The sequence below is a fragment of the Pogona vitticeps genome, chromosome 1 (genome assembly GCF_051106095.1).
Source record: "Pogona vitticeps strain Pit_001003342236 chromosome 1, PviZW2.1, whole genome shotgun sequence".
NCBI classification, from domain to species: domain Eukaryota; kingdom Metazoa; phylum Chordata; class Lepidosauria; order Squamata; family Agamidae; genus Pogona; species Pogona vitticeps.
The window spans coordinates 255020295-255046081 of NC_135783.1; the positions used below are offsets into that span (position 1 = coordinate 255020295).

At 39.8% G+C, this 25787-nt stretch overlaps 1 protein-coding gene across 1 annotated transcript in view; it reads left to right on the forward strand.

Moving 5' to 3' along the window:
* The first annotated feature begins 523 nt into the window (after nucleotides 1-523).
* LOC110089506 (uncharacterized) overlaps nucleotides 524-25787 on the forward strand; it is an 84453-nt gene continuing 59189 nt past the window's right edge. Inside the window, 23 exon segments of the mRNA XM_078383677.1 lie at nucleotides 524-648; nucleotides 3334-3405; nucleotides 5711-5972; nucleotides 6408-6522; nucleotides 8003-8093; nucleotides 8639-8748; nucleotides 9250-9463; nucleotides 10438-10563; nucleotides 11526-11643; nucleotides 12483-12621; nucleotides 14230-14340; nucleotides 15825-15894; nucleotides 16789-16926; nucleotides 17032-17196; nucleotides 17886-17980; nucleotides 19058-19184; nucleotides 20345-20600; nucleotides 21042-21094; nucleotides 21542-21642; nucleotides 22083-22234; nucleotides 23751-23889; nucleotides 23995-24108; nucleotides 25014-25193. Coding sequence (XP_078239803.1) covers nucleotides 576-648; nucleotides 3334-3405; nucleotides 5711-5972; nucleotides 6408-6522; nucleotides 8003-8093; nucleotides 8639-8748; nucleotides 9250-9463; nucleotides 10438-10563; nucleotides 11526-11643; nucleotides 12483-12621; nucleotides 14230-14340; nucleotides 15825-15894; nucleotides 16789-16926; nucleotides 17032-17196; nucleotides 17886-17980; nucleotides 19058-19184; nucleotides 20345-20600; nucleotides 21042-21094; nucleotides 21542-21642; nucleotides 22083-22234; nucleotides 23751-23889; nucleotides 23995-24108; nucleotides 25014-25193 — 3021 coding nt within the window. The 5' untranslated portion in view covers nucleotides 524-575.

Here is a 25787-nt window from a genome sequence, read left to right on the forward strand (position 1 = left end):
CCTTGGGTCTCTTCTGACTATCAGCCCCTTATAGAGGACATATCCAGGCACACAGTGGAAGTTTGCAAATTTGTTTCTTGTTCTTGTTTTTTCTTCCTTCCCTCCTCAGCCCGAATGAGGAATGAGGTTTTGGAATTGTTTTCTTTTGACAGCTGAGATAGGCATCATTTAACAGTAGCCACAATGCTAATCAGCAGCCTGCCTGTCATTCAAAAAACCACATACTGACTCAAAAGATCCTTGACTGCTTTTTTCCAGGATCTTTATGGTTTTTACCAGGGGGGGGAAAAAATCTTACCTTTTGGCTATTCATGTCTAATTTCCTTTATTAGATAGAACCCTGAGAGAAAATAATACACCTCCCCAAAGGCAAACATGCTTGGCTACTCACCAAGGAACTGGAAGAGCATCCTCTATTTACCTCTGTGTCGACTGAGATCCTTATGGCCCCACCTTGTTAGACCCTGTCAAACAAGCTGGGGAAATTGCCAACATCTCCTGCTATATAAGATTGTGACAGTCCAGGTGAACTAGTCCTTCTGGCCAGAGTATTGCTGCAACAGACTCCATTCAAGATGGAGTTTGGTGGAGGGTTGAAGGTGCCATTATGGACCTTGCTATTAATGATCTGCTGTATCCAACAAAAAGGTAACCATTTCTTTCTTTTTCATTTCTTATTTTTGAAAAGCCAACACAATGAGATATTTTAACTCACTTTTAAAAGTGCAGTTCATTCTATTCTGAAAACCATACCAATGCCTGAATTTGAGTTACCACCCCCTCCTGCCCCGGTCTTATAATACTGTTTCAGCTAAATATTTAATGCTTCTGTATTGGCTGGAGTATTTTTAATTTTATATTGCCTGAAGCCAAAAATACTTAGTGACATCCTGATGGAGACAGCTTTGAAGACTGAATAGAAAAATTGACATTACACTAGAACTATAAGCTTCTTAGGAAAATAATTGGTTTGCAAGATTGAGTGTGAAATATGACTGTATCCTGCTGGAATAAAAACGTTAGTTTACTCCAAAATTTCCTAAGAGTTAAAATAGTTGTATAGGATTCACAACCCCTAAAATCCAGAAAAGACGACAATCTGTCTATCTACACCTTTGCATTACCTCTCTACAGCCCAGCTCACAGGAGCAATTTAGATATATAAATTCTGATTTAGGACTGTATGTGTTATTTCTAATGGAGATTGATCTATGAGGTATAATAACTTTCAAAAAGGTATGAGGCTTCCCAACTGGTCTAAGTCCCAGGATCTTTAACTTTAGAAGAGACACTACCAGATTGCTTGAAGAAACTTTTCTGGGAAGAAGGTTCTCTTAAAATCAACAGTTCATGTTATTAATAGGACGGTTCCAGGTTCACTTCTTTTTATTAGCAGCCTAAGCCTCTTAAAATGAAAGTAATTTCCCCCCTGGCTGAATGAAAGAGTGTTTGGGGGCAATTTTATCCCTGTTTCCATAATTTTGTGCCATTTGTTAAGATCCCAGTGACATTCATACATTTTAATTGTATCTCAAAACTTCTAGCTGAGGCAACCCAAGGAATAACAGTTATTTTAAACATGAGGTCAGTTTTAATTTTCAGAAATGTAATACAGTATAGAGGCTGTTTTCCACTGGCAACTGGTTGACCTCTATGTGAACTGAATTATGAAGACCTTTGCTTCTATCTGTCATGGTTCTTTTAAAGTTCCTTTTAATATGCTGCCCTGACAATCAAAAACACGTCAGGTCCCATCAGGGTTTTGGAAGATGCAACTTTCTATATTCGTATCAGAGTGGTGCACAATTGAAAATTATGGATGCATATGAAATATAAGTAAACATTAAAAACAAATAAAAATGTTAGAAATTATTGTCAGTTTTTCCTCTTTTTCGCTCATCAGCAAGTTTGCAGTGCAATGCTTCTGGAAGTGAAGGATTGGCCAGTTGTACGCCACTGCCCCAGGGAATGCCCAGGTGTACCCACAATGCTTTTCGCTCTTTGAGGATGCTCCTTTTATGTCCCTTGAAAAGATCTATCAATTGCAGCATAGTTGTATTAATTTTCCAACAGTTTTGCTGGTGGAAAATAAAGCACTGTTTTTTAAACTGCAGCATCAGCATAGTCTAGCCTGGGGACATTGTCACATGATAGACATGAACTACTTTATATCATGCAAGCTGTAGCCTAGTGGCTAAAATCCAGTAATAAATTGTAAATGGAAGAGATTGGTTGAATCAGTGGGGATTAGGTGATTCTACTCCTTTGTAAGTTCCATTGATTCCATGGGCCTACTCTAGCTGCAACTTAATACTCATGGATTTCAGCAATTACGATGTAGAAGAAATAGAAATGTTTCTACCGAATGTTTCTCACCACATCACCAAACTTCAGTTCTAAGGATGTTTGAAGAGGAAGCCATGAGACTTAAAGGGATATAAAACTATGGAGGCAAGTCATCATGTAGACCAGTGGTCCCCAATCTTTTTTATACAGTGGACCGGTTGAGGGGGGATGGGATCCATGCACGGGGGGCACCCCCCATGCTTGTCCGCATGTGCAAAGGGGCTGGGGTTGCTTGCATGGCATGTGTGCATACTTGTGAAAGGGCGGGACCGCTCATGCAGTGTGCGCATGCACTTGCACAAAGGGGCAGGTATGTATGCATAGCACACACTCACATGCATACGCAAAGGGGCTGTGCGGGTAGGAGTGGGGGGAGGACGTGCGGGTGGGCTGAAGATCTGTCTCCATGGACCGGCACCGGGCCACAGACTGGAGGTTGGGGACCCCTGGTGTAGACATATCCTACAATGTAAGGCCTTTCAAATGCCACTGATTTTAGTGTGAGAACTTGTGTGCATTTAACTTTCCCCTTTAAAATAAATGTGATTATAGAAGGCTTAATTTTGGCCAGATTATGGCAGTTCAACAGCATTGGGTTTTTTCTTCTTCATTTGATATGAATGCAAAGAAAAAGGCCTAATTACACTTAACCAGAAAGGAGGTCTCTGTGATCAAGCTTCTCAGATTTTTCCTGTATTTTCCTGTATTTTGTGAACAATATCCTTCTGTCATGGCTTCAGGGATAACATCCTTTTAAAAAAAATGATAGAATTGTAGAGTTGGAGGATAGCCCAGCTTCACCTACAGCTAAAACCGTAAGCATCTTTGATGGACAGCCATCCAAAATCTGTTTTAAAATCTTCAGAAAAGAAGAGTCTGACTGTTGAACAGTTCTTCCCCTCAGGAAGCTCTTTGTGTATTACTTAATAAACACCACATAAAAGGAATAAACTTACACACAAAAATTTTATCTCACTTTTTTTGCAGTTTCTAGCACAGAAAGCATATCTGGAAAAATTAACTTCATTCCACAACTGAGGACAACACCAACCCTTACAAGTAAGTCAATAAAATGAATTGCCATAGTTATTTCCTGGTACCTCTCTGATAGCTTCATAAGGAGAGCAGCATGAATCTAGTTTAAGAGACAGATGAGAAAATGGGCAGGTTCTTTAGTGGATAAGTAATGTGTCAACGGCCCTGGCAAATTTGCCAGGGCACACCTTGTGTCTGTGGAATGCCTTGGCGAGGTCTCTATGCTGGGCACCTGTTCTTATGAGGTTATGGTGCCCGGTAAAAATGAGTAGATTTGGTCAGAGATTTACATTCAATGTATTTTGTTTTATTGCTTCTCTTTTTATACAGTATTTAGAATCTTGCCTCAGTTGTTTTGTTTGATTGCATTCCTTTAATTTTGTTTAAAATTCCATGAGATATGGGAAAGAATTGCACATAAAATGAACATACAGCTGCAGGTGTTTGTTTAGACCTGAAGGATGGTGGGGATAAAGGATGTCTCGCACTACCTTGCTGAAAAGTCTGAAAATGAGGTTTGGTGCTTCTACAGAGAGGGAATGACTGGAATTTGGACTATATGTCACCTTATAAGCAATTATCTATGTTTTCTCGTTACATGAAATCACTTAACCTAATTGTTTTGGAGAAGGTACTTCTCTCTGCCAGTATTGGAAAGGTCAGGGCAGTGATCACAAGGAGAGACAATGAGATTCCTCTGTTCTTTCCAGCTGTAGAGATCTTACACCATTATTGTTTTTGGCCAGCATGGAACAGAATTGAACTTTTAAAAAATCCTTCATAGATCTTACTGCTCTGGATGTTCAATAAAATATTTCCAAGTTTAAAATTATCTTGCATTCACATTTCTTCTAGTGCAGTAAAATCTGATTCTAGTTGCAAGCAGTAAAGGATACACAACTTCCATGACTGCTGCAGAGCATCTTCCTTTGCTCTTGAGGATGCTCAGCAGCAAATGGTATATAGGAACTTACTCCCGTTGATTCTGCAAAGCAAGTGAATGGTATTATCTATAGACCTTTCTCATGCTCACCTTAGCATCCTCATCCTCATCCTCATCCTCATCCTCATCCTCATCCTCATCCTCATCCTCATCCTCATCCTCATCCTCATCCTCATCCTCATCCTCATAATAATAATAATAATAATAATAATAATAATAATAATAATAATAATAATAATAATAATAATAATAATAATAATAATAATAATAATAATAATATACCAGTCGATGTATTTATAGTTTCGATTGACTGTGCTTGGTGTTTTTGAATAAAAATAAGAATTGCATCCTGTCAAATCAGACAGAGTTATGGCAACCCTTTCCAGGGTTTTCTAGGTAAAGAATACAGTGGTGTCTCGCTAGACGATGATAATCCGTTCCACTGAAATCGCTGTTTAGCGAAATCATTGTCTAGCAAAAAGCATTTCCCCATTGGAATGCATTGAAACCTGTTTAAGGCGTTCCAATGGGGAAGAATCGTTGTTGTCTAGCAAAAATTGGCCATAGGAAAGCCGCTTTGCGAACCGCCGATCAGCTGTTTAAATCGCTGTCTTGTGAAGCTTAGGTCCCAAAAACACCTGTTTTGTGACCGTGGAGGGAGCTGTCAAAATCGTTGTCTAGCGAAAATCAGTTTGCGAAGCAGGGACCAAACATTGTCCAGCGAAATTCCCCCATACGAATCACTGTTTTGCGAATCGCTATAGCGATTGCAAAAAGTCAATGTCTAGCGAAAAAACTGTCATGCGGGGTAACTGTCTAGCGAGGCACCACTGTACACAGAAGTGTTTTACCATTCCATTCTTCTGGGAGCATTGTGGGATTGTGTAGCTTGGCCATGGCTATACAGGTTGGTTCTTCCCCGAGGAGGCACAGTGAAGAATCAATTAGCCATCGCTTGGCTCTGCAGCCAGGTACCTAGAGAGAGAATAGTATCAGGCTGCTTCTTGAACACATAAACAGGGCCAAGCAAAGCAAGGAGCAAAGGCCTGTTTTTATTGAGTTAGACGTTAGTAATAATGTTGATTTCCCAGTGTGATGTAGTGCACAAAGTGATGGACTAGGACTCTAGAGAACAGGATTTGAATCCCCACATAGCCATGGAAACTCACTGAGGAAGTGGGGGCTGGTAAAACAACTCCTTAAATGTCTCGCTTATCCTGAATGCTCTGTTGGGGTTGACTTGATGGCACTGAACACACACAATGCTGTTGTATAAATAGTTATCTAAAATGAATCAAGTCACCACCAACAAAACTGTAGATAATGATTCTCAAATCAATAAACGACATGTGCAATACACCTTTGCAATCTCTTCTGAATCCACAGCCTTCAATGCAGCTCACAATGGACGGGTATGTAGTACATGGGGCAACTTCCACTACAAGACATTTGATGGGGACATCTTCCCTTTTCCTGGGCTCTGCAACTACGTCTTTGCCTCCCATTGCCACACTGCCTTTGAGGATTTCAACATCCAGATCAGGCGTGTGAGGGTGGACAACATTACCCCTATCTCTTCTATCACCATGAGGCTGGAAGGAGTGGATATTGAAATGCAAGAAGATGCCATTTTGGTGAACAGTGAAAGGTAACAATATAGTCCTGTGTACTAAACATTAAATGAAATGCTGATTCAAACATCCTATTGTGGACAACTGTGGCATTTGTAAAGATTAAATATTTTGCAGCATAGCTGGTGGCTCCCCTGCTTTGACGTTGTTTGGCTTAGAAAAAGAATTTTTTTGTGTAAAAAAATTCTTTGCAAGAAATGTCTTTATTCCAAGAAAGATGGGAAGAGAGAGAGAGAGATGCAAATAACTGCATAGTAAGGGGGGGGGGGGGGAGCTACAGATTCCCTTGTACATCCATTTCTAATTTTTATGGATGTCTGTGAGCCAAGTGTCACTTTGAGGTATGCAAAGTTTGTATTTCAGCTTGATAAAATAGCCAGAGCAGATCATGTTCAAAGAGGTGACTGGATTGTGTGGCAAAGATGACTATGTCTCTGATGCTTTCTCATTAGGGTGCAGCTGCCTTACAGTGGCTCTGGATTCACCATTGAAAAATTAACCATCTATGTTAAAGTGGCAGCCAAACTAGGCCTAACCATGCTGTGGAATGAAAAAGACAGCCTAATGGTGAGTGCTGGATAATATAAAGAATTTGCTTGAGGAGGCTGCAACAAAACACTGCAGAGTGGAATGCTTTTGTTCCATGCTCTAGCTAGCCAAGCGGGCCATCTTTTAGGATACTTCCATTCTTTCCCCATCCACCCAGCTTGTCTTCCATTCCCTCTCAAAGACTCAGCATCCTGCAGCCACTAAGCATGATCACTTTTTTTTTCTGACATGAGTTTTGTTCTCTTGACCCCATAGCTCCCTGTCTCAAACATTATGCATACTTTCCCATACACTGGGGATTTCCCAGCCATATTCTTGTCTTTCATTAGCCCCAGTTGAACACGCAAGCATTTCAATTCAGTAGCTCATTTTACAATCATTACAAGACAACCCAGAAGAGAGAACTACGCACTAAGCATCCTGCCGGAAATAAGGAATTTTTTATCGTTCCCTGTTGGTTTGGACTATAACTGCCATAATCTCTTGCAATTGTTCATGCTGACATTTGACAGTGTCCGAGTTTATTAAATGTTGAGGTACAGCTGTGGTAGGATATTTGCAGTTTGTTTTAGGAACTTCCTGTCCTCAGGTACCTCATATTTTCAGCTCTTCTCAGAAAGACAGTGGTGTTAATAAGCATTTTTTTAAAAAATGAAAAGAAAAAAGAACAAAAGTGTTGTGGCACATTTCTATCTGAAGAAGAGACTGTAATCCAGAAAAGCTCACAGTGGAATACAGTTAGCCTTCAAGATGTTACAAAGCTTTTCTTTTTTGAGTGCACTTCTGTTTCGTTTTTCCTTTTATTTTCCATTCTCTAAGCAGTGAGGTAAAAGAGAACCAGCCTGCATGAGCACTTCTAATTTCAAATCCTCAGGCTGAACATGAAGCTGTAAGAGGTTCTTCTTCAATGCCTTCCTCCCAGTTTGTGGGTGGGTGGGTGGGGGTGCATATGTGCCCATATCTGTCATGCTGCTCTATTCCCAAGAAGTGTCTTGCTTTCCACAGATGTCTTATTTGTAGGTCTATAATTGAAGAAAGCTATTCAAATGTATTCCCACTTGACATTTGATCTCCATTTTTAAAAGATGAAAATATTTGGATTTAACATACTTGCGGGTTTGCAGGAGATGTCGTCTGCTATCTCAATTTTTCATTTTTTAGTAAAATTGTACTTTTATGGGGTGTAACCTCACCTGTCGATTAGAGGCGGGTTTTTAATCCTCCCTTCAGAGAACAGAAACCACAAGCAGAGGAGAAGGAGATAGTTCTGTTATGAGTATTACAATGAAAATGAGGTTGTTATGAACAGCATATCGCCGATGACTCACAAATGAAACCCCAATTTTCTATCCACTAAGTTTGCATTAAATTGCCAAAACACAACACTAATGGAAATCTATTTCTGTGTCGCTAATGCAGCCGTTGCCTTAGATTTTCAATGCCTACTGCAGAGAGCTTGTCTATTAACTTTTATCAACTCTCTCCTATATAATTTCAGCTGGAACTGGATGGAAAATATGTCAATCAGACTTGTGGGCTTTGTGGGGATTTTAATGGCATTCCAACTTACAATGAATTCTTTTCAAACAGTAAGTATGAAAAATGCTCCTTACTGAATTTGACTATCCACATTTTATGTATTGTCATTTACTGAGTGCCATGAAATTACAATTGCTTCAGCCTTCTGTGTTTCCTCTCCCCCAATAATTTCGTGGGGGGAAAGTATATTTTAAGTGTTGGTATCTAAACAAAACTCAGTTAGTTTTGCCTCATGTGTACTATTCTTCACTTTCTAATACTTTACGCTGTGAATATAACAACCTGTGGTCCCTCCAGTAATCTTGGACTAGTACTGTATTTTCCATCATTTGTAATAAGTAACCATGCTGACTGAAGTCAGAGTACAACAACAGTAGGGAAATGAGGGATTATCTATTTCCAAGCTTATCAATGTATCCCTGCAATTTTTGAATTATAATTGTTTGTCATTCAGTCAATTCAGAGGAATGGTGACCTTTTCTAGAGTTTACCATTCTGGGAACATGGTGCAAAGTTGTGCAATTTGCTCAAGCCTGAAGGGAACATTTATGGGAGAGACATTCCATGAATGATGTCTTGGCTTGATTTATTACAGATGTCCGCATAACTCCCCTGCAGTTTGGGAATATGCAAAAGCTGAATGGTCCAACAGAGGACTGTAATGATCCTTTACCACTCCCTCTGAACAACTGCACTGATATACGGGTAAGAAGTAATTTCCTTAGAAAAAACATTTTCTGAAATCTTGGGGGAAAGTGGCTAGATGGTATACTGGAGACAATGGCTGAAATCCTGTTGCTTAGCACGGTCAGTCGCACTAGACTCAGACCATTGAATCAATGGAAATTTGGTGACTCAGCTCCTTCACAGGTTACATCGGTTCTCTCATGGTAACTTACTTTTGCTCATCTTGGTGAATTGACTCACCAGATCCCCACCAATACAATCGGTCTACGCTAGTGTGACTCAGCACATTAAACATCAGAATTTAAGCAACATTCTCAGCCTCCTTGTCCTAACAGTATATTGTTAAATGTTTGATCAAGGGATCAGACTTCCTGATTTATTGTATTTTGTTTGGGTTTTTTTGTTTTTTTGTTTATTGTTACTTTGTGCCATGAGCGCTGATGACACTGTTCAGAAGTAGGCCCTTGAGGTTATAGAGTGTCCTGGCTTAATGAGGTCTCTTCTGGATTTTCCATCTAGGATATATGCAGGGAAGTCCTGACTGGCACTGCGTTCTCTGAATGCAATGCTATCGTGTGGGTGGATGACTACATTGATGCTTGTGTACAAGACTTGTGCCTCTGTGCCAACCCTGAATCATTTTCTTGTCTCTGTGACACGTTTGCTGAGTACTCCCGGCAGTGTGCTCATGCTGGCGGGCACCCTCAGAACTGGAGAACCCCACAACTGTGCCGTAAGTATACATAATACCTATGTCTGTGGCCGGAGAAAAATGCATTCGTGTACAATCCACCTTGTCCTCTGCAGGATATTTGATTATAGTTTTTCGTGACATTTAGCAAGTTGTCATCCAGTCAAATGGGAATTAGAAGGCACTACAGTACATATACTGAAGTACAATAAGGGGGGGGGTGTCTCACATTTTTAGTTGATATGTAAGCATTCTTAAAGGGGAGAGGCATACAGTGCCCTTGAGATAATAGTTGGTGGCAACTGCTGCAAACGTCAGCCGACTCTGTTCTTAAATGCATTAAGAGAAATGAAATGAAGAATACAGAACAATGGGCCATTTGAGGCACTTGAATGGGCCATTTGAGGCACCTCTGTGCTTGGCCAGTCCTGGTCACCTGGCCTGTATTGATTCTGGCCAATAGCTAACCTGGTTGGCAGGAGCTGCATTATCCAGAGAAATGATGCTAGTGCAAAGATCTCAATCCCCATTTGAAAGAATGACTTCCCATAATTGGACTTGAACTATTAAGTGGCCAGATGTGCTGAAAAGCAGATGTGAAGTCCTTATAACTTGGAAAGAGGATAGCAAATGTGCATAGGTCAAACAGCAAAGTCAGTCTAGGTTGCTTGAATCTGCAAAAAACAAAAGGTGGACAATGGCCCACTGAGTCAGGAAATCAAAAAGATGGGCTGGTCATTCATGGCATCCTGACCTAGCCTCACCCTAAGGATGAAATGAAGAGAGCCCTATATTTGCGCTGCCCTGAGCTTACTGGAGGAAAGTCATGATGTAAATGCAGCAAGGAAAATAACTAAGAAGGCAGATGTCATGGGAAGCAGAAGCTTGCTAAGCAACAGATAGAAGGCAAGTAATCTTAGCCCTCTATTTAATGGTTATTCATTTTAAAGCTTTTTTAAAAAAGGATTGTGCTATATGTATTAAAACTGACTTTGACTGATTATTATCCCTTTCAGCAATGTCATGTCCTTTCAACATGGAGTATCAAGAATGTGGCTCACCCTGTGAAGATACTTGCACCAATGCTGAAAGATCTCAACTCTGTGAAGAACACTGTATAGATGGCTGCTTCTGCCCACCAGGTAAGTTTTCTTCTTCAGTTCCTCTTCTTCCAAAGCTCCTAGTGCTTCCGGTCAAAAGCTATTGGTTGAGCTCTTCTATCCTTTCTTACGTACTGGATAATCTCTTGCAAGAAAAAGAACAACAGCACCGGAGAAAAAACACAGAAGGGTTACAAACTTGTGAAGTTCTTGTCTGGATTCCTCATAACTTTCTGTGGATGAGGCTCTGCAGTCTCGCAATAAAAACTTGGACTACGAGCGCCTAGTCTTTGGGTTCTTTAGGAGCCCTTTATTCCTTTTCTGGTGAGCAAATGTCATTGATCTCTATAGGACACCCACCTTACAGTTCACTATGTGAGCAAGAAGTCATTTTTGGAAAATAGTACTTTGTACCCTTTAAAAATATACGGTGGTTAATTTCTGTCTCAGGTAAAGGTAAAGGTTCCCCTTGACAATTTTTGTCCAGTCGTGTTCGACTCTAGGGGGCGGTGCTCAACCCCGTTTCCAAGCCATAGAACCAGCGTTTTGTCCGAAGACAATCTTCCGTGGTCACATGGCCAGTGTGACTTAGACACGGAACGCTGTTACCTTCCCACCGAGGTGGTCCCTACTTATCTACTTGCATTTGCATGCTTTCGAACCGCTAGGTTGGCGGGAGCTGGGACAAGCGACGGGAGCTCACTCCGTCGCATGGATTCGATCTTACGACTGCTTGGTCTTCTGACCCTGCAGTACAGGCTTCTGCGGTTTAGCCCGCAGCACCACCACGTCCCCTTTCTTCTGTCTCAGAGCAATCTGTATTTTCCATCACCTACAAATTATACTCAGCTCTGAGTTTCTCGTGTAATCCACTATCTTCTGGGAGGTGTTAATATACAGAATATATTATAACAGTAACTATTATACTCTGGTTTCTTTTCAGATCATATAACAATTTTTCCCATTTGTAAAAATTAAAACATATACATTATTTGTTCCTTTAGGAACTGTGTATGATGACATCAGTGGCTCTGGCTGTATCCCCCTTGAGCTATGTTCCTGCATTTACAATGGCAAATCTTACGCTCCAGGGACAACTTACTCAGGACACTGCCGTACATGGTAATTTCCAACGTTGGATAAGATAAACCAATGTTTTTTGGGGGGATATACCTTAGGATGAGGTCAGGTGGGGAAAGAACCCACATTTTCAACTGCTTGTGACATGATCTGGTGCAAGTTATTTCCTGGCATTCACACAATGCACAGAAGATCACAAACTAGCCTGACTCTATTTTATGTTTGCTGAGATGTTCTGGTCCAGCAGCAGAACTACTGTTTTGTTGTTGTTGTTTTTTGGGGGGAGAGCAGGCTGGAGCAATTCCTGCATTAAAAGAAGAGTGGCTTTCAGGGAGATCATTCCCAGCAAAGTGGCCCTTTCTAGAGGAATCAGACACTATTCTTTTTCGCCATCTGACCACATCCTTAATCTATCATTTCAGTTTTTTTATACTACCGTAGCATTAGTCTCCAAAACCATTTGTTGTGAATCCAGGCATAAGAGTTCATCTATATTTGCCCCATCCTTGATTGTGCTCTCACATCCGCCAGTAACTTCTGCACTCACTTTTTAAATGTCTGTTTCCCCATGAGGTACAAGGGCTAATTATGAAAAATAAATTAGAAGAAAACAGATTTTGACTAAATATTTGCAAGAGTTCCTTGACAGTGGATAAGACCACCTCAGAAGATGGTGGGCTCTTTTTCACTTGAGGTTTCTAAACTGAGGTGGGATGGCCATCTTTCAAGGATGTCTTAGTTGTGGATCTCCTGTGTTTTCAAGGGTCTGAATCAGATGGCCATCGGGATCCCTTCCATCTCTATGATTCTGTAGTAAAATAATACAAGATGCCTTTAGTGGCAGTGCCTGTTGGCTTCATTCAGTTTCTTGTTCTTTCTAGTTCCTGCACTGGAGGTGAGTGGCAGTGCACAGACCTTCTTTGCCCTGGCATTTGCACAGTTGAGGGTGGATCACATATCTCTACTTACGATGAGAAGCATTATGATGTCCATGGGGACTGTACGTACGTTCTCTCTAAGGCAAGTCACGTAAAATTTACCATTGTTGTAATTAGCAAAACGCCCACCTGTCTCTGCCCTTCCCACACCATCTTCTGTTTCTGGGATTATAAACTCGAAGTCTTTGTCTCTGAAGTAAATCCCTTTCTTTGGATATCATATGACATATGTTTATATTGCTATTTTTTTCCTGAGTTTTAAATCCATTTCACATCTCTTTGTGAGACTTTGCCAATGCGTTTATCCAGCTCGACATCTAGGGAGAGGGTGTCAGAGATCGTTTAGCCAAGGTACACAAAGTCATGAACAAGTCATGAACAACCTCCAGTACTTGTGTGGAGATGGTAATAGAGGGAGGTGAGTCCACGCCCTGGCCCATGATTTGTGTTTTCTTCAGGCTGATTGTTAATCCAAAGTCTTGGCAGGCCTTGCTAAAGCGATTCATGAGTTGTTAGAGGTCTTCAGCAGAGTGGGCAACAATGGCTGCATCATCGGCAAAGAGGAAGTCCTGCATGCATTTCAGTTGGACTTTTGTCTTTGCTCTCAATCCAGAGAGTTTAAAGGTCTTTCCATCTGATCTAGTCCGGAGATAGACACCTTATGTTGCTGTTCCAAAGGTGTGCTTCAGCATGACAGCAAAAAAGATCCCAAACAGGGTTGGCGCAAGGACACAGCCCTGTTTCACTCCACTTTGGATGTCAAAGGGATCTAATGTTGAACCATCTAAAACTACAGTGCCATTCATTTCCTCATTAGGCTCCATTAGGCATCAACAAATGTTATACCAGGACTTCCTCTCCTTTTTCTCCAAAATGAACTCTCTTTCCAGAAAAAACATCCAGAAACATTTCACACTGCATAAAGTCCTTTTTATAATGTTAAGCCAAGTCCTAAATCTAACATATGTCAGAGTTCAAGGATATTTAGACTGTATTTCTACAACAACGCCTCAGTCATGTCTTCTGTTTTAGGGCAGAGGAGGGCAACATGGCCTTGAGTAACGTTTGCCCCTCCCAGATCCATTTTGCATCTCCTCAGAACTCCGGGAATACTCAGCCCTCCCATGTTTATTTTTTTAAAAAAAATGTTCCATCTAGGAGGCATGGGGACAATTTTGACAGGTTTTGATGGTAGCCAAGCACCTCTCAGACTCCGTACACAACAAACTATTTTCTAAAATAACATTGGCCACTAGAGGGTGCACCTGGACTTTTAAAGTATAAACAACTTGTTTTTGTATAACCCCTTTTTGTTTAGGTATTGGAAACGCATTGGAGCAACAATTACACTATATAATTACTAGGTTACAATTTTTAAAAGAAATAATAATAATAATAATAATAATAATAATAATAATAATAATAATAATAATAATAATAATAATAATAATAATAATAATAATAATAATAATAATAATAATAATAATAATAATAATAATAATAATAATAATAATAATAATAATAATAATAATAATAATAATAATAATAATAATAAATGCAAATTAGCCATTTTGGCTCTACCTTTTCCTTTTAGCCCTACTCCATTGGTGCATGGCTTTCAGGCTGCCAGCAAATATGAAGCAGTGTGTCTGTGATATAAGTGGTAATTATTGTTTCTTTTTTACCCTAGGTTTGTAATGAAGATGAATTTACTGTCCTTGGAGAACTCCGCAGATGTGGCCTAACGGACACTGAAACATGCTTGAAGATGGTGGCCCTTGACATCAATGGAGGACAGACGGTAAGTAAGCAAAGAAGGAAGTAGAAGATTACCTTGTCAGCCAAAATAGTTCAAGTAAGAGTAAAATAAAATTCTATATGCAGAATAAAGACTATTTGCTTCTCCACCTAGTTTAAGATTTTTTTTGCAATTAGAATAACAGGTTATCAAACAGATTGGTCATCATGGATTCTCTGTGGAAAAGTTTGGATCAAAAGATTCCTTGAGTGGATATCAAGTAGTAGGAGAGGTCATTTTCTGCTAGTCTCCCCTTCCCTCTTCAGGCCCCCTACCTCTCTAAAAATCTCCTCCTAAGGGTCCACAGACCTGTTGATGCAGCATGGGAAGACTACGGGAGAAGCAGGTGAAAATCGGCTCCTCTCCTCCTATAAGTGTCTGTCTTCACTGGAGAGTCACTCGTGGGTTCACACACTAGACGGATCTACTCATGAAAACACATGGGATCATGAGGCGTTTGCACTTGTATCTTGACCTCTGAGTGGTGGTCATATCAAGGAAGCAACAGAATTCTGTATGGTTGTTCTCCTTAGCAACTTTTTCAACCTTACATATATAAGAAGAAGCCGTGTGTATCTGGATAAATCAACAACAACAAAAATAGCCAACAAGGTTTAATTTTGAATGTTTCTTGAAAAGCCAGTGGAAGCATCAAAACATATAGGAGAAATGAAATACTCTATGCACAAGATAATATTCCCCAATATAAAAATAATAAAATGCAAGTTACTAGAAGGTAAGTTATAATTAATGGAAGAGAATTTATGAAATCTGAAGTGGCACAGATGTGGGAAAGTTTTAAATATTATATACTTCTTTGAGGTCAGTTAAAAGCACTGGAGGTTTAAGGTAGTTGCATTCTTTATCACCTTCCCTTCTGTGCAGATCTTCAAAAAGCAACATCACAACCATTTGCAGTTCACATATGATTAAAGAGTGGTATAATTTATCTTGCAGTGAAGGTTATTGTAGTGCAAAAAAAATGTTCAGGGTAGAATGGTTTTATACTCTGGGTTGCCTCGAGCAAATTAGATTAACAGTGTTCAGTATATGCCTGGCATGTGAGATATTCCAATATCCAGCTTAATGGGCCATTGGCATTGCAAGGTAATAGATTCAGTGGCAGACATGGTGCAGTCAAGCAATATTCTTTCCCTTACCAACTGCTGAAAGAGGAATGACATCATCCGACCATAACCACCCCAGAAAAGGACTGTGTCTGTGATAAACAAGATGGCCTTGCTTTTTGTAGAAGCAATTAGAGAATGATGAAAAATTGGGTTTTGAATAGACTGGAAGTGTCCACAAAGAAAATTCTGCTTAAGGGAGGTGAGAAGAATAAATAATCACCTGAGACATTAAATCATAAAAGCAAACATTGTCAATAGGATTGTTTGGAATCTAATATTTCTGTCTTTTCCATTTTATGAAAGGAAGACATACTTTATTGTCACACTGATTAATACTTCTCTATCTTCTATCACCAGAGTGTAGTCATCAAGTCTAACGGCGATGTATTTCTTAACTGGATCTACACTCAGCTGCCTATCTCAGCAGGTATGTTGTGTACATCCAAAATGCCTGGCTATCAGTACAGCCTAAAATATTTGGCAGCCACAGATATGACAGTAGCAGAAAAGCTTGGTGCTGAAAGCTAGCAACATTTGATTCAGTGACTGTTTGCTTTGTTCAGCTGAGTCTTCTTGATCTGGAAAAGAAAATGATCCCTTTTTTTGGTGGGGAGAGGTCTTATTGTGGTCATATGTGCTTTAAAGACATCCATTCTCAATTACTGCATTGCCTTTGAAAAGTTTTGGAAACTTCAGGTAGATCAGATGAGTCAGCCAGTTTGTTACTGGACACTCACCCTAATGAGAATGTTTCATATTACTTTGCACAATTATTAATGGCTCCTGGCTTCTTTCCAGATGCCATGCAAATTGGTAGTGTGTTAACTATACAGGTGTATAGTGCAGTGTGAAGTCAAAGTTTGTGAAGTACCGCTGGAGTACATAAATTTGTCTGAGATCTCTCTTTTTTTGGAGGCCTTCACTAGGCGATGTTAGGCAAGTGAACACCAGACATACAATCTTTTCCTTTGTTGCAGCCCCTTAGTGGTACTCACTTTTGAGAGATTCAAGGCACCCTCTCAGTGTCTTTCAGATGCTGGACACAGTCTGATCTCTCGGATCTCAGTCATATCTCACATGTTGTAAAGAAGCCACGTTGCTGTCAGCACATATTAACACAAAATAATTAAAGTGGACTAAGCTGAGGAGCATGAGTATGGACAATGTGATCTAGAATGTTGACTGAGCACACACTGTAATTATGGAACTGTTTTGGCTTGCACCAAGCCATCCTCAGATCCGCATGACCTAAATTTTCATTATGCCTGTGTTGTAGTTGCAGCTATGAGTCTCACAAAAATGATATGATCTTTATCCATAGCCAATGTAACCGTCTTCAGGCCTTCAACTTTCTTCATCATTGTGGAAACCAATGTTGGCCTTCAGCTTCTGGTTCAACTCGTACCTATCATGCAATTGTACCTTCGTCTGGATCCATCTTTTAAAGAGAAGACATGTGGTAAGAAATATTGAATGGACAAATAAACAGTACATCATGTCTTGGTCCAGAGTATATTGTTAATGATTTCCTTATCAATACAAATGCTTTTGGTTTCTTTTAAAGGTCTCTGTGGAAACTTTAACAGCCGCCAAACAGATGACTTCCAAGCTATAAGTGGAGTGGTGGAAGGAACAGCTCCTGCATTTGCTAACACCTGGAAAACCCAGGCCGCATGTCCCAACATAAAACACAACTTTGAGGACCCTTGCACACTTAGCATAGAAAATGGTAGGCCTGTATCAAGACCCATACATGAAGAAATCAATTCTCCAAATCATTGTTCTAAATTTCCCATTGCTATCTCTAAATGATCAAAACCTTTTTCAAAAAAGTGGAGGCACTGAAGACACATTAGTAATAAAGGGAGGAAATTGGGATAAGGGTAAAACCTTGTAAACCAAGATCTCATAGCCATATTATGTGCACCTAAGCCTATTGAAAAAACCCTGAAATAACTATGTTTTAGACTATAATCAGACACACCTTTGTGGAATTATTTGTTTGTGAGTGCATGTGTGTGCTTGTTTCTGTGTGTGCCCATAGCATGAATATTTTGAAGATATTCATCCTTTCTCTACCCATTGTTTGGGAGTGCTAAGGAATATTGCAGTCTTCTAGTTAGAAGGCAGAAAAGAGTAAATAGAATAATTTAAAATCTTGATATGGCAATAGGTACAGAATGGATGAAAGTATGTTATTGTCTCCCCTCTTCCTCATCAATCCCAATTCCCTTTTCCTTTCTGTTATCCCTTATAAAAAAATAAAAAGTACAAAAAAAAAAAGGAATATTGCAGTGAGTGAAACAAATATTGTTGTGGTGTCATAAAATTGAGCTGGAGATGTAAACAGCACTAAAAGTTGCCAGTTGTGTCTACAGATGTTCACAAAGTAGTATGATTTTTTTTTTGTCTTTGTAGAAAAATATGCCCATCACTGGTGTGGCCTGCTGACCGACTCTAGCGGACCTTTTGCCAAATGCCATTCTGCAGTGAATCCAGCTCCTTATCATACGGTATTAAAACCAGCTATTATGCTTTGTTTCCAAAGTGAGGTGATCAGGACTGTGCATGACCAAAGAGCAGGAACTAAGTAGGTGTTTGTTTAGAGTAGGGGTCTACTTTGAGTAGGAGTCAACTTGGAAGGTCTGGGAGCTACATTTTGGTCCCAGGATTCTGCAGTAGTTGGTAGCTGCAGGGACTACAAGAGCGAGGGGAGGGGAAGGAACCACTGAAGCAGACAGAACTGAAAATGGATGGAAATCCACTTCTGGTTGTGAAAATTTGGGTGTTTGTTTAAAATACTTCAGAGGACCCCTGAAACCTATTTAAAAGTAAGTCACTGTTCCTGGAAAACTCTCCAGAAATAGTCATTAATCTTTTAAAAGGGGGAGTCCGGTAGTTCCTGGAACTGCAAAAACTCAGAAGTAGATGATAATGCTTTACCCACCCCTGATTAAAAGGCTGTCATCCATTTTGAGTCTGTGGAGACTGTATTCTCACTCAGTTCATGGAAGAGACAAGGAAATGAAAAAGCAGAAAACATGTATGTGGGTGTTGTTGCATGATGAGGTAAAACTGGCAGAGGTGAAAAAGTGTCAAATAAAAGATAAGTATTCTGAGGGACAAGTCCTTCCATACTAGTGAGAGTCTTTCTGTAGAATGTCAAGAAGTCGGGCTGGTGAGAAGAATTCAGATGGGGCTCCCAGACATTCTGAAAGTTAGAAGAACATCATGTTGTTGCCTAGCCTGAAGACACAGGAAAGTTCTAAGGAGTCTTTCATACATATGCATTTTCCATTTGATGGAAAATACAGATACAGTATCTAATAATGACTTGCATTTGTGTACAGATCATCACATAAAATATCAGAGAACTGATGATAAATCAAGTGTTATATATGTATGTGTTAGCAGGTTCTAAGCCATGCATGCTATATTAATGTTTCAAGCTTCTGCTTCTGGGCATAGATAAACTTCTTTCTGTCATTTGATAAAGAGCACAACACCTAATTTTGTTTGCTTTTCAGCTTAATACTTATAATCCAGAATGGCATCTTTCATGAAAGCTGCTTATTTTGTTTGTTTGCTAGAACTGCCTGTTTGACACCTGCAACTGTGAAAGGAGCGAAGACTGCATGTGTGCTGCTCTCTCTTCCTATGTCATAGCTTGTGCAGCCAAAGGAGTTGCGCTTCCGGGATGGAGAACCACAGTTTGCTGTAAGTGTTCTAGGCAGCCCTCCCAGGACTTAAAAGGACAAACGTTTCTGCCAGTGAATTCCATTCAGTTCTAAATTCTGCTGGGCTCTCCTAGTGGTGCTTCATAAGACAGGACAGCAGGGGACAAATCTGAGCAAAAGTTTCTAGTTAAACCCATTTCTTAAAGAAGACAAATATTCATGCTTTGAGTGAATCTATACTAGATTTTTGTAATGTTCTATTTGTGCAGAGTGCACATCCTTTAAAGCAAAGCAAAGTGTGCTGCTTATATACCGCCCCATAGTGCTTCAAGCACTCTCTGGGCGGTTTACAAGTTAATTATGCAGGCTACACATTGCCCCCCCCCCCACCGCGAGCTGGGTACTCATTTTACCGACCTCAGAAGGACAGAAGGCTGAGTCAATCTTGAACCGGCTACCTGGGATTGAACCCCAGGTCGTGAGCACAATCTTGGCTGCAGTACAGCGGTTTAACCACTGCACCATGAGGCTCTGTTTAAAAAACAACTGGAAGTTAGAAGTGGGTCAAAATGATACAGCCAGGCATTTGTCAGGGAATCAAGATATATGTATGGAACATATGAAGGATGTGCTCTGTTTCAGTCCCTGTCTGTGTCCTTCAGAACTCAAATCAAAGTGTGGCCATGACCATTACATACCTATGTTCTCAGGACATAGAACAACTATGCATTTAGATCAGTGGTTCTTAACCTTGGGTTAGTCAGGTGTTTTCGAACTGCAACTCCCAGAAACCCCAGCCAGCACAGCTGGTGGTGAAGGCTTCTGGGAGCTGCAGTCCAAAAACACCTGAGTAACCCAAGGTTAAAAACCACTGATTTAGATCAACAACCAAGGCCCTTCTCAGGGGCGGATGACACAGGGATCTTCCTAGTCACTGCACCTTTAAACTACAGGATGCGCTTCTGCAGAAGACCTCACTCGAGTGTTCAGTTCAGTCTCATTAAGCCTTTGCCCCTGTATTAGCTGATAGGTCTTAACCTTTGTTGTACAGTATTCTTGCTTTGGTGATTCAGCTGTTCAGTTCTCCTCTTTATCTGTCAACATTCAGGTGATGGTGAGTGTTTGGTGACCAAGCCGTAGGGTATAGGAATGCTTTTAAATAAATAAATAATATTGTTTTATTGTTTTTCTTCTCTCAAGCCAAATATACCACATCGTGCCCCAAAACCCTGACTTACAGCTACTCTATCAGTTCCTGTCAGCCTACCTGTCGGTCCCTGAGTGAACCAGATGTTACCTGCAATATTAAATTTGTCCCAGTTGATGGGTGCACCTGTGAAAATGACACCTACATGGATGACTCTGGAAAATGTGTACCTGTTGACAAATGTCCCTGTTATTACAAAGGAACACCTGTACATCCTGGTGAAGTTCTCCATGACTTTGGCGCTGTGTGGTAAGAAGAGCCAAGTTGCAGAATACATTTGGTCATTGTTGTTGTCATAAATCATTTTAGTTTTGAAATTGTAATTGGTCCCCAGATTTTCTTATAACTAGGTGAAGTTATGTCCTGTGACATATAGTTATGCCCTGTAACTATATAGATTTTAAAAAATACCTAAATACTGGGAAAGTAGCAGCATTTTGAAAAGCATTAAAATTAGTGGTAGTTAAGGTCCAATTTTCAGATCCCATATGATCATAAGTCATTAGTATATCTGGGTTACAGGAATTATTGCAAGTATTTTGACTTTTTGTCTTGATTTCTTTTAGGATTATGTTATAAATAAGCAAATCTAGACTCTAGATTTCCCAGCAAAATAAATAGTAAATCTTATTAATTGCAAGACTGTGTAAAAACAAGCATAATTTCCTTTTCTTCCTCTCCCATTCACAGCACTTGTACTCAAGGAAAGCTGAACTGCATTGGTGGTGGAGAATCAAAGCCAGGTGAGAAATATATGTGTGTTGATATATGTACGTTTTCAATGTCTTTCACATGCTTTTATTTGAACCTATCTAGCTCACCTTGAGTTACGTTAAAAGGTCAGACCTGAAAAAACTGTGTTCTTTTTGTCACTTAAGTGCCAATTCTGTACTTAGTTGAACACAGTGGGACTTACTTCTGAGTAAAAAAGCAGAGTACTTAACTGTAACTTAATTTTTTGGTCTGCAGACATTATTGTGTCGTTCTGAATCAAAAAGATCAAAGCAAGAATAGACAACAAAAAGCAATAATATTTATATTAGAAGACCATGTTCATTACTACTGAATTCACAAAAGATAATTTATGATAGAAAATACAGCACCCTTCTGCTGAAACACTCCAGTTGGGTGGTAGCCATGTCTGTACTTTCATTTCTAATACCATGTTCTGTCTCTCAATCTTTCGTTAGTGTGTACTGCCCCTATGGTCTACTTTGACTGCAGAAATGCCACTGCAGGCAGCACTGGAGCTGAATGTCAGAAGAGCTGTCAGACCTTTGATATGCACTGTGTACGTATCCAGGACTTGGTGGTGTGCTGGGTCAGAAAGCCTTTGGCAGCCTACCTTTCCTAGCTCACCCCATCCCCACCATCTACAGGATTCCATTGTCACTTATAGAACTCTATTTATTTAACTCTCTTCAGTGGAAATAAACCATCTCCCCATGCACCAAATCTAGTGCACTAGCCACATATCATTTATAACTCTGTGATGATACTTCTTCCCATTTTCTGAGAAATTCAAGCTCCTGGTGATTTATCGAAACTGGTGAATTAAATGATAAGCACTGTTTAACAAATCCAGGCTTTCACCTATTTACTTTCACAGAACTCCACCTTTGAGCCATTCAAAAGGTTTCACTAGGCTGGGGTGGGGGAGAAAATTATCGGACATGGGTGTTAATTCACTCTTTCCTCTTGGCTCTTGTGCTTTCTTCTTGGCTCTTACAGTATAGTACACAGTGTGTGTCTGGCTGCATGTGTCCCTCTGGTTTAGTGTCAGATGGTAAAGGTGACTGTATTCCTATGGAAGAGTGTCCATGTATCCACAACGATGCTACATATAAGGCAGGAGAAAAGATCCAAATTGACTGTAACACCTGGTAAGGGTTTGCTATTTGTCTTATTGCTATCATCTTATGCATTCCTGGGATGACCTACAGTATACATGAAAAAATGTGTTGACAGATAAGCAGGGTGACTTGTTTTGTGTGTACGTCTTTTTTCCTTTTCAGAATATACATGAAATGTTTTATATACTTATTTATAAAAAAGCACTTAAAACAATAGTATTAATCTATATCACAGTAGTTAATTAATATATTCCAAGATGGTTTGCACAAAATCTCTGTAACTGGCATCATAAAACCCAGTAAAAGCTACAACACGAAAAGAGCAAACTAGTCAGTTCAGAAGTTAAAGGTCCTTGAGAGTCCTGAAAAATAAAATGGTCTCCATCGAGTGCTGAAGAGGGAACAGCCCAAGCACAGCTTCAACCTCCATGGAAACTGTGTGGAGAAGGAAGTCTCCTCAGTTGTCATGGTGAACTGCCACACCTCAAGTCAGTAAGGGCATATGGAAAAGTCTCTGTCAATGGCCTCAGTGTGTGGGTGGCTGATAGAAGGATAGGCAATTCACATATTCCTGGGTCATGTCTTGATGTCAGAGTTTCTCCTTCATGTGATGCATCTTGGTTTAAAACTGCAGTCTATAATGATACTATCAGGATAGAAAAGAGTGTTCCACCATTTCAGAACCAATCAGAAGAGCTTTATGAAAGAGATCTGTGCTCTTTTTAGGCTAGTCCACAATTTGGCGACCCTGAAGTTTTGGTAGGCCTGAAAAGCCTAAACTTTGTGGTGCCCTGTAAAATAAATAAATAGTTAATTAATCTAAACCTCTGACTTTCCAGCTTCTCACACAATTTACATGGAACAATGAATATATTTTTTTAAAAAAGGAATTGTGGCACCTCTGAGCTTGAATGGATTTATTGTAGCAAGATCTTTTGTGGAGTTCATTATGGAATAGTCTTTAAAAGGGTCCAGTCTTCTTCCATCAACTTTTCCTGATTTGTTTTCATTTTTGTTTTAATTTCTTTTTGTGATACAAGCCGAAATAGGCTACTACAACTACCTCTGAGGAAATAATGCTACTTCCTGGGATCTTCCTCACTCTTCCTCTTTTCTTCCTCTATATTGTGGTTGGTCTTCACTATGTTCTACAGGGGTTACACACCTGGGCTGAAATTCAGCTTCTAATCCCAACTACAGTAGACCCATTCAATCAACTGCTGAATAGTATATCAACACTTACATAAATCTCATTGTTTAAACTGGTCTGTTCTAGTTGGGATTTAGTCAGTGATCATAATGATGTAGTGGATAGAGTGACAGACTAGGACTCAAGAGACCTGGTTTTGAAAACCTTCCCAGCCGTGGAAACTCACTGGGAGTGTGCAAACCACTCCTTAAACATCTCACTGGCCTGGAAAAAAATGTTAGGTCACTATAAATCAGTTCTGACTTGTAACACACACAGACACAGTAAATTAATACATGTCAGTTCATATTTATGCAAACAGAACAGTCACTTTTAAATATTGTCTCTCTTTTTTAGCGTATGTAAGAACAGGATGTGGAAATGCACTAAGAACAAGTGCTTAGGTACCTGTGCAGTTTATGGAGATGGGCATTATATCACCTTTGATGACAAGCGTTACACTTTCAGTGGGAAGTGTGAATATACACTAGTACAGGTATGATATAATTGCCTTGGCATTTTCAATGGTCAAATCACTTGCGTCTGCTTCCAAAAGAAATAACCTTTTTTTTCCCCACCACCACTACCCTTTCCTTCTTAGGATCATTGCGGAAAGAATAGCTCCACCCAGGGGTCCTTCCGAGTCATCACTGAAAACATTCCCTGTGGCACCACTGGCACCACTTGCTCAAAATCAATCAAAGTGTTTGTAGGGGTGAGTATCTCTGTTGGGGCATTTATGGGGCACTGCCACGGTTACGTTTTTTACATGGTGAGATAACCTAATTGACACATCAGGTTCCCAAGACCATCTTCTAAAAAGAGCAGTTTTGAAGAACACCACTTCTGAAGTCCAAAGTACATGTTTCAAACCTTCTGAAGGGCTTGTACATCCATGTAACTTGTTTCATCCACCTGGGGGGGGGGGAGATGGTGATTCTCAAATCATTGCTCTCCCACATCCTATGTCAGGTGAGGTGTGAACATAAAGCAACACACCAAGGATGTTCAGAGAAACTCAAAACTGATTTCCAGCTCAGTTTGTAATATGGTCAGGTAGGCATGCATTTAGATAAGAAAAAGTCTGTACTGGATGCATTAAGTTCTTTGAGTTTACCTAAAGGTGCCCTTAGGTTACTAGATCTTTATTTCGAAGTGTGAAAGAGTTATTTTTTATGCTTATTTATGGAGACTAGTTCAGGCCAAGTTGAGTTTTCTTATGGCACCATCCTTCCCCATCTACTGTTGGGTAAACATGAGCAGAGGAACTACTGTACCTGTTTCTAAATCATCTTGTCTTGTTATGTTGCCTAGTTAAAAACACATTAACTTTTGGAGTGAAAAAATCACTGTAGATTAAAAACACCACCATATTATCTATTGTATAGTCAGTTGTGTGACTCTGAGTGCAGCTGATAATATCTATGGTGATTTCTTAATTTGAGGCAATTCTCCTCCAACTGTTATGGCATTTCCACACCTGTGCAAGAGAGTTTGGGGCTGTGTGTCAAAATGCTTTGTGTTTATTCATTGATTATTTTCAAAAAGTTGTTTCCTAATCAAAATCTATCATTTTAAATATTATTTTAAAAATTGCTTTTCTATTATTTTTCTCAACAGAACTATGAGCTGATACTCAGCGAGGAGCACCATGAACTGATACAAAGGGGCCAGGGAGGTCACCCACCCTACAGGATTCGCTACATGGGCATTTATCTGATTATTGAGACTTACAATGGGTTGATTATCTTATGGGACAAGAAAACAAGCATTTTTATCAAACTAAGTGATGATTTCAGGGTAAGACACTTGACATGCCAGATAAATATTCATCAGTGTCACAGATAATCACCTTTTCCCTTTTCTTAACTTCCTGGTTTTAAAAGCACAGCATTTGGATATAAAGCCCAAGGAAATACTTTCTGAGTCAGTTAGGATCACAGTCTGAAAATTCATTTTCTCTGTTTCTGCATGTGGATCTCCTGAACCCGCCTTTGTAAAATGGCTGTTCCTAAATGTGAGCTGTTTTACTTGTGTTGGCTTGCCATATTGTTCTCACAGTGTGATTTGTCTTTGTGCAATTGCAAGCCATCTCTAGGAGCTAGGAAGATCATATAGCGTTCGTCATACACAGGAGCACCGTCACATGAAACTGCTGCTACACTGAGGCAATTCCAGACACCCATCCGGCAGCCATACAGTATTGTGAAAATTTTCCTTAGGATGCAGAAATATGACTGCATTTTAAGTGTCTTATTAGCAACTCCATGTTGCAAACTTCAGTTTTTTGGGTTTTGTTTTTTTTGAGATTTTAAAATCCCCTTTCAGAATAAATGACCATCGCAAAACAGCTCTAAATTGAAATGAAATAAAATAATGAAACCATAACATTAG